This window comes from Coregonus clupeaformis, chromosome 17 (genome assembly GCF_020615455.1).
Source record: "Coregonus clupeaformis isolate EN_2021a chromosome 17, ASM2061545v1, whole genome shotgun sequence".
In the NCBI taxonomy this organism is placed as follows: Eukaryota; Metazoa; Chordata; class Actinopteri; order Salmoniformes; family Salmonidae; genus Coregonus; species Coregonus clupeaformis.
Window position 1 is genome coordinate 39,624,142 of NC_059208.1, and position 14,990 is coordinate 39,639,131.

Consider the following 14,990-nt stretch of genomic DNA (forward strand, 5'->3'; position numbering starts at 1 on the left):
GGACAACCATCTCTGCAGCACTCCACCAATCAGGCCTTTATGGTAGAGTGGCCAGATAGAAGCCACTCCTCAGTAAAAGGCACATGACAGCCCGCTTGGAGTTTGCCAAAAGGCACCTAAAGGACTCTCAGACCATGAGAAACAAGATTCTCTGGTCTGATGAAACCAAGTTTGAACTCTTTGGCCTGAATGCCAAGCGTCACATCTGGAGGAAACCTGGCACCATCCCTACAGTGAAGCATGGTGGTGGCAGCATCAAAGTACAGAGAGATCCTTGATGAAAACCTGCTCCAGAACGCTCAGGACCTCAGACTGGGACGAAGGTTCACCTTCCAACAGGACAACGACCCTAAGCACACAGCCAAGACAACGCAGGAGTTGCTTAGGGACAAGTCTCTGAATGTCCTTGAGTGGCACAGTCAGAGCCCGGACTTGAACCCGATCGAACATCTCTGGAGAGACCTGAAAATAGCTGTGCAGCAACGCTTCCTATCCAACCTGACAGAGCTTGAGAGGATCTGCAGAGAAGAATGGGAGAAACTCCCCAAATACAGGTGTGCCAAGCTTGTAGTGCCATCCCCAAGAAGACTCAAGGCTGTAATCGCTGCCAAAGGTGCTTCAACAAAGTACTGAGTAAAGGGTCTGAATACTTATATAAATGTCATATTTCAGTTTTTAATTTTTAATAAATAAACCTGTTTTTGCTTTGTCATTATGGGGTATTGTGCGTTTTTTATTTATTTTTTATTTCACCTTTATTTAACCAGGTAAGCCAGTTGAGAACAAGTTCTCATTTACAACTGCGACCTGGCCAAGATAAAGCAAAGCAGTGCGATAAAAACAACAACACAGAGTTACATATGGGGTAAAACAAAACATAAAGTCAAAAATACAACAGAAAATATATATACAGTGTGTGCAAATGTAGCAAGTTACGGAGGTAAGGCAATAAATAGGCTATAGTGCAAAATAATTACAATTAGTATTAACACTGGAATGATAGATGTGCAAGAGATGATGTGCAAATAGAGATACTGGGGTGCAAATGAGCAAAATAAATAACAATATGGGGATGAGGTAGTTGGGTGGGCTAATTTCAGATGGGCTGTGTACAGGTGCAGTGATCGGTAAGGTGCTCTGACAACTGATGCTTAAAGTTAGTGAGGGAGATAAGAGTCTCCAGCTTCAGAGATTTTTGCAATTCGTTCCAGTCATAGATTGATGAGGGGAAAAAACAATTGAATCCATTTTAGAATAAGGCTGTAACATAACAAAATGTGGAAAAAGTCAAGGGGTCTGAATACTTTACGAATGCACTGTACATCAATTACTTCATTTGGTTTTGGTTGTTTTATGTACTAAACCACCACCTGCCTCCTTTCAATAAAAGGCCTACTCTATATCCGGTCAATGAACAATAACCTATCACATTAATCACATAATAAGCTATTGACATTGGCAATATATTCATTTGACCTCCTTTCTTATCAGGCAGCTCTATTGACTTTAGAAAAGGCAGAGTGAGTTCCTGCTGGAATGTGTTTGATGACAGGTCATGGATGTCGTGGGTAAGGGTGAGCTTCTGCTTTGGAACTGCTCTTTGGAACCACTCTGGGTGGGAGTCAGCGGAGAGGGAGGCCTTTCGACCGAAAGACAAAAAGGAGGAGAATATCAAGGCTATAGAGATGCCTTATAATACTAGAGAAGGGTGAGGGCATAGACTTTGAAGAGGGGAAAAGCCAGAAAATCATAGAATCAATGACAAGCTTATGTTTTCAGTGCACTCTCGATAATGGAGGTGCTGTTCTCACTTGTGAGTGGCGTTTTGACGAGCTGTTGGAATTGAGGAAGGGACCAGGGCGATTATGTCACTGTTGTTTTGTTTAGCCATCATGGCCGGACTGTGCGTTCTGCCTGCTAATACTACATTTACATAGGGCATTATGGCGAGGACACCAGAGTTTCAAAAGGGATGTAAGAGTCATAAAGAGAGATTGACAGGCAGAAAGAGATAACGCCAGCAATCGGACGTCATCTAATAGTGAGAGAGAAAGAGAGAGAAAGAGAGAGAGAGAGAGAGAGAGAGAGAGAGAGAGAGAGAGAGAGAGAGAGAGAGAGAGAGAGAGAGAGAGAGAGAGAGAGAGAGAGAGAGAGAGAGAGAGAGAAAGAAAGCGACTGAGTGAGAGAGAAGAAAAAGCAACACAATACGGAATGCGTAAGTGTGTGTGAGAGAAAGTGAGAGAGGGTCTGAGAGAGAGGTGGGAGGTGCGTAGAAGGCCCATCTTACCCAAAATCCCCACCGCCATGTAGCCAAGGATGACGACAATGAAGAGAATACAGCAGATTATGTCAGTGCAGCCTCTGAGGGAGAATGGAGAGACAATAACACAAATAGTGATTTTGAGCATTGCTGTGGCATAGATGCCCCCAGGCTGAAAAATATGTGACAGAAAGTATGCCTACGAAAGGCACTTGAGACATACAATGGACAATTTGCACACAGAGATAGAGTGGTAGTTAGGGCTAGGCTCTGTAGACTTTGTAGAGAGCATGAGTGAGAGAGAGATACTGGAAGAGGCTACCTTTTTCGAATGGGTCCATTGAAGGTGGGGTCATACTGAGCAGGTTCCCCTGAAAAGAAAAGGCAGAGAGATAATGGTTCAATAACAGAATTTAACTATATTTTCTGAAGGTATTTACAATGACTGCACATTAACACAAAAACCTGATAGCAGTGTGTGATGGTGTTGTTAGTCAGATCAGATTGAATAAGTAGGGAAAACGTCTCTCGGTAATGGCATTTTGCATTGATATTCAAAAGAGCTCTACTGTGTGTGAGAGTCTATGGAGAGAATTACGTGACTGAGTTTGAGGGTTTGTTGGGGGGGGGGGGGTTGTTGCTATGCAGCGAGAGCGGCCTTTGTTAGTATGCAACTCAGTGAGTTAATGAGCGACAGTCTTCAGCTTGAAATGGAGCAAAAATAATAAGACCTTGAAGCAGGTCGTACAATCTGTACAGACACTGGAGAGTTTTGGTGGTGATGACTGGGTTATGATGATGACTGGGTTACGGGAATGACATTGCTTAGAGTCACTTCCTGGAACACTAGGGCAACTCTTGGCCAATGGAGAAGAGTTGGCCAATGGAGAAAAACAGAGAGCAAGAGATGGTAAAAGAGATCTATTAAGATATACTGTACATCTTTCATCGTTCCTCTCTTCATATCTCTACATTGCATAAGTCAATGTATTTATGGCAAATTTGATGGTTTACGCACCCTTAAAAGAAAGGTAGCCTCAAACGAAAAAGAAGGGACAGTATGAATTTGAATTCAAAGATGGAGAGAGTAGGCTCAAAGCAGAGCAGTGAATTTTGAAAGCGATCCCCCAAATATATTCCATCAGACATTTTCCACTGAAACCCTGCGTGTCATGGTCACTCACAACTAGGGCCGGGACAAAACCAGTATCGCGTTGCACGTTAGTATCGTGCCAAGGAACCAAAACACGAAGCAGATTTAACTTCTTTAGGAAAACAGCCCTTATGTTGGAAACAAATATCATTCTGTTGTCATCCAGAGTCACATTTATTTATTTACAGCAGGGTTTTAAAGGACCACGGAGTAGGGTCTGCTTTGTGTTTTCATTTTTGCCATGGAAAAATTATTGCGATACAGATATCGTCACAGCCCTACTCAAAATGGGCAATATTCCCCTTATCACAGTATGCAATTACCTTTGTTTGGTTTATATCCTACTTAGCAAGCCAAACATTTCTAAGAGATATTGCTCTTGGTCTCATGGACTCCTCACAATAAACCAATCAAAATCCCTGAATAAAATGCCTTCATAAAATGACAAATTAAAGATACAGCACCTGTTGAACATTGCACTTCTGTCTAAGGAATATGCAGTTGAGCATGATGTTTATTTTGTTCATTTCAATTAGGCTGCTATAGGATAGAGTATCAGGCCAAGTCTAGTTGGCCATTACAACAATCACTGATTGGAAGCAAGCAAAGCACTCATGTCTACAATGAAGTCAGTAACTATGGCTTAGTGAATTTACATTACAATGTAGGCCTGTTCATTAGGTCCATGGCCTACAATGTCTCACACTGTGGTATAATCTAAGAAGCCCTAAATATAAAATAAATGAATCGTGCTTAATTTACTTTTAGTATATTCTCTATCAACTATTATCGGATGAGACCTTTACATCCTATATACAGTTGAAGTCGGAAGTTTACATACACTTAGGTTGGAGTCATTAAAACTCGTTTTTCAACCACTCCACAAATGTCTTGTTAACAAACTATAGTTTTAGCAAGTCGGTTAGGACATCTACTTTGAGCATGGCACTAGTAATTTTTCCACCAATTGTTTACAGACAGATTATTTCACTTATAATTCACTGTATCACAATGTACAGAAATGTACACACTAAGTTGACGAACGTACTTTGGTGTGAAAAGTGCAAATCAATCCCAGAACAGCAAAGGACCTTGTGAAGATGCTGGAGGAAACAGATACAAAAGTATCTATATCCACAGTAAAATGAGTCCTATATCGACATAACCTGAAAGGCCGCTCAGCAAGGAAGAAGCCACTGCTCCAAAACCACCATAAAAAAGCCAGACAATGGTTTGCAACTGCACATGGGGACAAAGATCATACTTTTTGGAGAAATGTCCTCTGGTCTGATGAAAAATAAATAGAACTGTTTGGCCATAATGACCATCATTATGTTTGGAGGAAAAAGGGGGTTGCTTGCAAGCCTAAGAACACCATCCCAACCGTGAAGCACGGGGGTGGCAGCATCATGCTGTGGGGGTGCTTCGCTGCAGGAGGGACTGGTGCACTTCACAAAATAGATGGCATCATGAGGAAGGAAAATTATGTGGATATATTGAAGCAACATCTCAAGACATCAGTCAGGAAGTTAAAGCTTGGCCGCAAATGGGTCTTCCAAATGGACAATGACCCCAAGCATACTTCCAAAGTTGTGGCAAAATGGCTTAAGGACAACAAAGTCAAGGTATTGGAGTGGCCATCACAAAACCCTGACCTCAATCCTATAGAAAATGTGTGGGCAGAACTGAAAAAGCGTGTGCGAGCAAGGAGGCCTACAAACCTGACTCAGTTACACCAGCTCTGTCAGGAGGAATGGGCCAAAATTCACCCAACTTATTGTGGGAAGCTTGTGGAAGGCTACCCGAAACGTTTGACCCAAGTTAAACAATTTAAACACAATGCTACCAAATACTAATTGAGTGTATGTAAACTTCTGACCCACTGGGAATGTGATGTAAGAAATAAAAGCTGAAATAAATCATTCTCTCTACTATTATTCTGACATTTCACATTCTTAAAATAAAGTGGTAATCCTAACTGACCTAAAACAGGGAATTTTTACTAGGATTAAATGTCACGAATTGTGAAAAACTGAGTTTAAATGTATTTGGCTAAGGTGTATGTAAACTTCCGACTTCAACTGTACCTACTAATCCTGTTTTATGGGAGCTCAATGTTTTAGTAACAACTTCCTGGAGATAGCCTAATGCATATTGAAAGGAAATCTGTGAAAACTGAAGCTTTGCAGTGAGTAAACAATAAAGTTATAGGATATTGACAATCATACTGTTTGTTTTGCGGCTACTAACTACAAGGCCTACTGTATGAAACATTTAGACTGTGGCATGCTGTTGGCTTCCAACTGGCAGAATACACATAACCTTAAACATCTAATACAATATTCAATACAGAATCCACTGCATTTTCTGCTAGGCCTTGTACACTGAGTGAAAGTCTGAGAGAAGCAATGTGGATGTCCCAAACAAAGAAACCTGTTCCTCTGCCTCATTGCCGGTTGTAAATGAATATCAGATTATAGCAGAATACAAATCTGTCTGTTTAGTGCAAATCACAACCTGAAAACTGACTGGCAGTGACCCTTTCCTGATGTCGTGTTTATACTTCCTGCTTTTTACCACCATCTGATCCCATAAAGAATAGGAATTTTTGGACCCTACAAAACTTGGACCTCAGATGTAAGGGCATTTTTACTACAGTACTAAGGCCCAAACAATGCATATCTCTGTATGTGAGTTCAAGTCATTTGGCTTGACCTTGGATAGAGTGGTGACGTAAAAGAATGATCAACAATTTTTTGTCCAATTTAGAACCTGACAGGTATATCAGTTCACCGATATTATCGGCAGATATTGGCCTTTCACCGTTATATCGGTATCGGCCGATAATTCCACCAATAACCGATATTCAATAAATAGGATGAAAAAAGGGAATCTCATGCTTATCTGAACATTTGCGCCCATTTTCATGATGTCATTATTGTCACAATGTAAGAAATCAACATCTGAAGCATATTTATTGGACAGTTGCTCTTTGGGATGGCAATTTATGAGAACTCGTGGAAAAATTACACTTTTTAATTTCCCTGCTGTAAAACAGTATATCAGCAGATACACTATATATACAGAAGTATGTGGACACCCCTTCAAATCAGTGGATTCTGCTATTTCAGCCACACCCGTTGCTGACAGGTGTATACAATCGAGCACACAGACATACAATCTACATAGACAAACATTGGCAGTAGAATAGCCTTACTGAAGAGCTCAGTGTCTTTCAATGTGGCACCGTCATAGGATATCATCTTTCCAGCAAGTCAGATTGTCAAATTTCTGCCCTACTAGAGCTTCCCCGGTCAAATGTAAGTTCTGTTATTGTGAAGTGGAAACGTCTAGGAGCAACAACGGCTCAGCCACTAAGTGGTAGGCCACACAAGCTCACAGAACGGGGCCGCTGAGTGCTGAAGCGCATAGTGCGTAAAAATAGTCTGTCCTCGGTTGCAACACTCACTACCGAGTTCCAAACTGCCTCTGGAAGCAACGTCAGCACAATAACTGTTCGTCGGGAGCTTCATGAAATGGGTTTCCATGGCCGAGCAGCCGCACACAAGCTTAAGATCAACATGCGCAATGCCAAGCATCGGCTGGAGTGGTGTAAAGCTTCCTGCCATTGGACTCTGGAACAGTGGAAACCAGTTCTCTGGAGTGATGAATCACGCTTCACCATCTGGCAGTCCGACGGACAAATCTGGGTTTGGCGGATGCCAGGAGAACGCTACCTGCCCCAATGCATAGTGCCAACTGTAAAGTTTGGTGGAGGAAGAATAATGGTCTGGGGCTGTTTTTCATGGTTCGGGATAGGCCCCTTAGTTCCAGTGATGGGAAATCTTAACGCTACAGCATACAATTACATTCTAGATGATTCTGTGCTTCCAACTTTGTGGCAACAGTTTGGGGAAGGCATTTTCCTGTTTCAGCATGACAATCAGTGGTGGAAAAAGTACTCAATTGTCATATTTGAGTAAAAGTAAAGATACCTTAATAGAAAATGACTCAAGTAAAAGTGAAAGTCACCCAATAAAATACTATTTGAGTAAAAGGATAAAAGTATTTGGTTTTAAATATATTTAAGTATTAAAAGTAAATGGAATTGCTCAAATGTAAACCATTTCAAATTCCTTATTTTCTTGTTTTTTTAAATGTACGGACAGCCAGGGGCACACTCCAACACTCAGACATAATTTACAAACGAAGCATTTGTGTTTAGTGAGTCCGCCAGATCAGAGGCAGTAGGGATGACTAGGGATGTTCTCTTGATAAGTGTGTGAATTGGATGAATTGGAACGCCCCGACTGCGAACCAGGCCTAATCGCCCAACATCAGTGCCCGACCTCACTAATACTCTTGTGGCTGAATGGAAGCAAGTCCCCGCAGAAATGTTCCAACATCTAGTGGAAAGCCTTCCCAGAAGAGTGGAGGCTGTTATAGCAGCAAAGGGGGGACCAACTCCATATTAATGCCAATGATTCTGGCAGGTGTCCACATACTTTTGGTCATGTAGTGTATATCGGTAAGTTTTGTCCCCCAAAAAAACGGATTCAGTGTCGGACCCCCAAAAAACATAGGTCGGGCTCTAGTCCAATTAGAGATATTGATGTATGGGTTATGATGTGGCATTATAATTACTTTTTGGGAGGGTATGTTAGACCGCATAGTTAGTTAGTTGTGTGCATGTATGTGCGTGTGTGTGTGTGTGTGTGTGCGTGTGCATGTGTGTGTGCGCGAGTCCATACCAGTGCCTAAGAGGAAACAGTGCAACTTTTACTGTGAGACTTAAGGTAGGCCTACACACACCCCACCCTCTTCTAATGCAGAAATGGAATGCTTGAGGAAAGGATGTAGGGGGGCCCAGCCCCAGAAGTGACTCTTATCAACTGTATGCAAGGATTCGTCTGTGTTGTCTTAGGAATTCAACATTCTCTGTGTTGATCTCACCAACCCCCATTGTCACACCTCTGGGTTCATTCATTTTACAATGTAATTAAATATCTGCCTTTAATATAGACAATTCTCATGACCATTCCTTGATCTTAGTCAGCTAAACGCATAATACTTGATTGCACATGGTTTAACCATAGTCTCTGGCATATTGCTGTATTATTTTATGGAGTCAGATAATTCATTTGATGGGCTAATTGCTTAATCTTATTACGAGTTGCATGTGAGGCATATAAAATATGCATACATATTAGGGCTGACCCCATTTAGTCTACAGGCCGATTGTTTGGTCTGAGATTTCTTTAGTCGAGCAGTAGCAAAAACTATATATACACACACAACCAGGCAAAAGTTTGGACACACCTACTCATTCAAGGGTTTTTCTTTATTTTTACTATTTTTTTACATTGTAGAATAATAGTGAAGACATCAAAATTATGAAATTACACATATGGAATCATGTAGTAACCAAAAAAGTGTTAAACAAATCAAAATATATTTTATATTTGAGATTTTTCACATAGCCACCCTTTGCCTTGATGACAGCTTTGCACACTCTTGGCATTCTCTCAACCAGCTTCATGAGATAGTCACCTGGAATGCATTTCAATTAACAGGTGTGCCTTTTTAAAAGTTAATTTCTGGAATTTCTTTCCTTCTTAATGCGTTTGAGCCAATCAGTTGTGTTGTGACAAGGTAGGGGTGGTATACAGAAGATAGCCCTATTTGGTAAAAGACCAAGTCCATATTATGGCAAGAACAGCTCAAATAAGCAAAGAGAAACAACAGTCCATCATTACTTTAAGACATGAAGGTCAGTCAATATAGAACATTTCAAGAACTTTGAAAGTATCTTCAAGTGCAGTCGCAAAAACCATCAAGCGCTATGATGAAACTGGCTCTCATGAGAACCGCCACAGGAATGGAAGACCCAGAGTTACCTCTGCTAAAGAGGATAAGTTCATTAGAGTTACCAGCCTCAGAAATTGCAGCCCAAATAAATGCTTCACAGAGTTCAAGTAACAGACACATCTCAACATCAACTGTTCAGAGGAGACTGTGTGAATCTTTGTTTTTTCTTTGTGGAAAAGAAGGACAAAGCCCTACGCCCGTGTATCGACTACAGGGGCCTCAATGACATCACTGTAAAAAATCGTTAGCCGCTACCACTCCTCTCCTCGGCTTTCGAGCCTATCCAGGGGGTGACCATCTTTTCGAAGTTGGACCTTCGGAACCCCTACCACCTGGTTCGGATACGGGAAGGAGACGAGTGGAAGACAGCCTTCAACACAGCTAGCGGGCACCACGAGTACCTGGTTATGCCGTTTGGTCTGACAAACGCTTCCGCAGTGTTCCAGGCCCTGGTCAACGATGTGCTCCGTGACATGTTGAACTGGTTTGTGTTTGTCTATCTCGACGACATCCTTGTCGGTCGGCTCAAGAGCATGTTCACCATGTCTGACAAGTCCTCCAGCGCCTCCTGGAGAACCAGCAGTTTGTTAAAGTGGAGAAATGTGAGTTCCATCGTTCCACTATCTCCTTTCTTGGATACATCATCGCTGCAGGGAACATTCAGATGGATCCTGACAAGGTGAGAGCGGTGGTGGATTGGCCTCAACCCACATCCAGAGTGCAGCTGCAACGTTTCCTGGGATTTGCTCATTTCTACCGCCGCTTTATTCGGGGCTACATCACCCTGGCCTCCCCCCTCTCTGCACTCACCTCTCCCAAGGTTCCGTTGATGTGGTCCCCAGCTGCTGACCGGGCGTTTCTGGATCTGAAGCACTGTTTAACCACAGCCCACATCCTAATCCATCCGGACCCGTCCCGTCAGTTCGTGGTGGAGGTTGATGCCTTGGACATTGGAGTGGGAGCCGTTCTGTCCCAGCGTTCTGTCCAGGACCAAAAGCTGCATCCCTGCGCTTTCCTCTCCCATCGTCTCAATTCCGCTGAGAGGAACTATGACGCGGCAAGTTCCGGCTGACCTTCAACCACTCCCTGTTCCTCATTGCCCCTGGTCCCATATATCCCTGGACTTTGTCACTGGTCTCCCTCCGTCAGATTTTTACATTTTAGCAGACGCTCTTATCCAGAGCGACTTCCATTTAGTGAGTGCATACATTTTTCATACTGGCCCCCCGTGGGAAACAAACCCACAAACCTGGCGTTGCAAGCGCCATGCTCTACCAACTGAGCTACAGGAGGCCTACAGATGGCAACACCACCATCCTTACTGTGGTGGATAGGTTTTCCAAAGCTGCACATTTCATTCCCCTTCCCAAGTTACCCTCAACCAAGGAGACGGGCCAGCTTATGGTGCGGCACGTCTTCCGGATCCATGGACTTCCGGTCGACAGGGTCTCCGATCGGGGTCCTCAGTTCTCGTTCAGGTTCTGGAAGGCATTCTGCACCCTCATTGGGTCATCGGCCAGCCTGTCCTCCAGGTTTCATTCCCAGTCTAACGGCCAATCGGAGCGAGCCAATCAGGACCTGGAGACTACTCTTCGTTGCCTCGTCTCTGCCAACCCCACCACCTGGAGCCAGCAACTTGTGTGGGTGGAGTAAGCCCGCAACTCCCTTCCCTGCTTGGCCACTGGACTCTCGCCCTTCGAATGTTCCTTGGATTACCAGCCCCCGCTCTTCCCTGAGCAAGAGGAAGAGGTCAGCATACCCTCGGCCCAGATGTTCGTCCGCTGCTGTCGGCGTACCTGGAAGAATGTCCGGTCCGCTCTTCTTAAGACCACCTCCAGGTATTGGCGACAGGCGGATCGCCACCGGACCCCGACTCCCCACTATCGGCCCGGGCAAAGGGTATGGCTGTCCACCCGTGATCTGCCCCTCCGGGTGGAGTCTCGAAAACTTTCCCCCCGTTTTATTGGTCCATTCGCCATCTCTAAAGTCCTTAGACCCTGCTGTTCGTCTTCTGTTGCCCCGTACCATTTGTATACATCCCACTTTCCATGTGTCTAGGATTAAACCTTTGTCTTACAGCCCTTTGTCTCCTGTTTCTGGTCCAGACCAAATCTGAACCAATCATAGACGTTTATGTTTGGTTCAGATTTTGTCTGGTCTGGACCAGCCTTGATTTGGTCCAAACATAGACATCTATAAATGACTTATTTTAAACGTTCATTCAGAACCGAAAATTAACCTGATTTCAACATCTGGAAAATATGTGTTTTTCAACGTCCGGAAAATACTTATTTCCCTCATTAAAATGCAAATCAATTTATAACATTTTTGACATACGTTTTTCTGGATTGTTTTGCTGTTCAAATAAAACTACCATTAAAATTATAGACTGATCATTTCTTTGTCAGTGGGCAAACATACAACATCAGCAGGGGATCAAATACTTTTTTCCCCTCACTGTATACAGTACCAGTCAAAAGTTTGGACACACCTACTCATTCAAGGGTTTTTCTTTATTTTTACTATTTTCTACATTGTAGAATAATAGTGAAGACATTACAACTATGAAATAACACATATGGAATCATGTAGTAACCAAGAAAGTGTAACTAAGATGTAATATATTTCAGATTTGATTTCTTCAAAGTAGCCACCCTTTGCCTTGATGACAGCTTTGCACACTCTTGGCATTCTCTCAACCAGCTTCATGAGGTAGTCACCTGGAATGAGGATAAGTTCATTAGAGTTAACTGCACCTCAGATTGCAGCCCAAAAAAATGCTTCACAGAGTTCAAGTAACAGACACATCTCAACATCAACTGTTCAGAGGAGACTGCATGAATCAGGCCTTCATGGCCAAATTGCTGCAAATAAATCACTACTGAAGGACACCAAAAAGAAGAAGAGACTTGCTTGGGCCAAGAAACATGAGCAATGGACATTAGAGCGGTGGAAATCTGTCCTTTGGTCTGATTAATCCAAATATGAGATTTTTTTACACAGCGCCTGGCCCAGCACAATCAAATCAATTGCTGGTCGGACTCCCTCTAGTCATTTGTGTGTCTTAATTATTTAATCAAACTGTGTGCTTAAAGCATCAGACAAGCTCAGTGAATATATTTGATTTGATTAAAACACATAGGATGTGTCAATATATGGAAAAATACACATTTAAAAATGTTGACCAATCGATTGGTTGAAAGAACAGAGGACTTTTGGTCTACCAAGATTTTTGTTTTGTCGGGAACAGCCCTAATACATATGAAATATTACCCCACTACAGTAAATGGTGGCCCCTAGCGAAGTATCATTAGGAACTTGTGGATTATATTAATAACTTTGGAAGTACAGTAAATGGCGAAATTCTGACTTGATATACAGTATCTTATGGATACTTTGGACTAAATTTGAGTTTATTCCGTTAGATTCCCCGATATATAATGAATATGTAGCTTACGTGAAGGTGAATATGCAAGCAATGGATATTTTTTGAGTTATGGCAATCATCTCTTATTAAGGATTTGATCAAAAAAGGCAAGAATGGTCTAAGGCACTGCATCGCAGTGCTAACTGTGCCACTAGAGATCCTGGTTCGAATCCAGGCTCTGTCGCAGCCGACCGCGACCGGGAGACTCATGGGCGGCAAACAATTGGCCCAGCGTTGTCCAGGGTAGGGGAGGGAATGGCCGGCAGGGATGTAGCTCAGTTGATAGAGCATGGCGTTTGCAACGCCAGGGTTATGGGTTCGTTTCCCACGGGGGGCCAGTATAAAAAAATAAATATGTATTCATTAACTGTAAGTCGCTCTGGATAAGAGCGTCTGCTAAATGACTAAAATGTAAATGTAAATTTGATTCGACTAGGGATGAAATTCTTCATTATTGGCATGTATAAGGAAACAATCTAAGAATATGTTAATCCTAGAGCTTGTTGTGTTTTTACTTGGGAATAATGAATTGCCAATTAGCAAACTAGCGATGAACATGCTTGATATGACTAAAGTTCCAGAGGACATCAGAGTGCGAAATTGAGCAGTTGCAAGCAGAACTTCAAGAATGCGAAAAAGAGCATGATTTGACTAGGTTTTTTCTACATGACGCACAGCAAATGTGTTAGAACAGAGCACAAATAGGCTCCGAAGTGACATGTCTGACTCGGATACAGATAGCAGGATAGCGGGATAGCACAGTCAGTCCAACCTACCGGTGTGGTGTGCGTCCACGCTGCTCTCTAATGTATGAGCGGGCCAGCTACCAAAATAGACCCTATTGCAGCTATTGGGAGAGGTAAGGAGGCGAATCCCAAACAGCCCACGAAGCGTTGTTGTGATTTCTGTAAAAGTGAAGGGCATATGGTCAGGCGCTGTTGGAACCTAGGCAGAGGAAATCCTCCTGCACATTTTAGGCAGCCTGCCGGCCCACAGAGTAGAACCAACTATTCAGTTAGGTTTTGTAACTAGTCACAGAAGTGGTCATACGATGGAGAGATATTGGGATTTAGGGAGGGGCAGACTGTCTCGATTCAGCATAGGGTCGATTTTGAGCTTTCTCCTAAAATGTAGGATGTTCATTATTTGACGATGATGTGTTGTTAATCATTTCTTCCTTTGCAACTAAATAATTTCTATATCCATTTGTGATGGCTATATAGGTTCGTTTTGTGAATGTGCTGTCTTTGACAGATTGCTAGACAAAATGTAATGGCTCCTGTTAAGCCACAAAGAATAGTTTGTTTTCATATGCGTAGTCCATCTGAATGTATAGATGTGTGTGTGCTATGAAAAGTAATTGCTTTATTTCTCACAAAATGGCATTGGTATGCTAATGTTGGGTGCTGTAAACTGAGATGCTAATACATGTACTTTTCTAATTGCGTGTGAAACCAGTTGCTTGAAAGTATTTAGCTTCCAATAATTGTTTTGGATTATTAAAAAATTCTGGTTATTTTTATTTATTTTCTCACATTCAAGTCAAATTCATTTTCTCTCAAAGGGAGGAGAGTTTGAGTTTTCATTTCAGAGATATGGTCTTATATGATGCAGTGATCTTTGATGTATTTTATATTAATCTGACTGATTTATAAAAACATATCTGAAGGGTGCTATTGAACAATCCAATCAGATAAACAGACAATTTTATGTTGATTGAAATGTGAATTAATCTGTGATGTACCTTCAGTTAAATGTTTGCTCTTAAAAGCGTCCTCGCGCTACCCAGCCGAAACAGTTCGTGCATATATTATGACGTCATTTTGTGACGGTTTTGTTCGCATCTGTAAGAGTTTTTTCCGCTGTTAGGGCACACAACATTTTTCCTACATGCCAGCCGAAGTTTGGGAGCCGAAGTCTACGCCCATTCTTCCTTGATTGGTCAACTGTAGGGATTCTTCAATAAAATCTTTGTTGTCGTTCAAATCAAATCAAATTTTATTTGTCACATACATGTGTTTAGCAGATGTTATAGCGGGTGTAGCGAAATGCTTGTGCTTCTAGCTCCGACAGTGCAGTAATATCTAACAAGTTCACAACATATACCCAATACACACAAAACTGGTAAGGAATGGGATTTAAGAATATATACATATATGGACAAGCAATGACAGAGCAGCATGGACTAAGATACAGTAGAATATTATAGAATAGAATGCAGTATATACATATGAGATGAGTAGTGCAAGACATGTAAACATTAAAGAATGGTCCCCTATAGC

At 42.2% G+C, this 14,990-nt stretch overlaps 1 protein-coding gene across 1 annotated transcript in view; it reads right to left on the bottom strand.

The window, feature by feature from the left end:
* LOC121585559 (choline transporter-like protein 4) overlaps positions 1-14,990 on the bottom strand; it is a 40,675-nt gene that overhangs the window by 21,943 nt on the left and 3,742 nt on the right. The window contains exons 2-3 of the mRNA XM_041901880.1: positions 2,583-2,631; positions 2,288-2,361 (exon numbers count right to left, since the gene is read on the bottom strand). Coding sequence (XP_041757814.1) covers positions 2,288-2,361; positions 2,583-2,631 — 123 coding nt within the window. The remainder of the gene's footprint in view (positions 1-2,287; positions 2,362-2,582; positions 2,632-14,990) is intronic.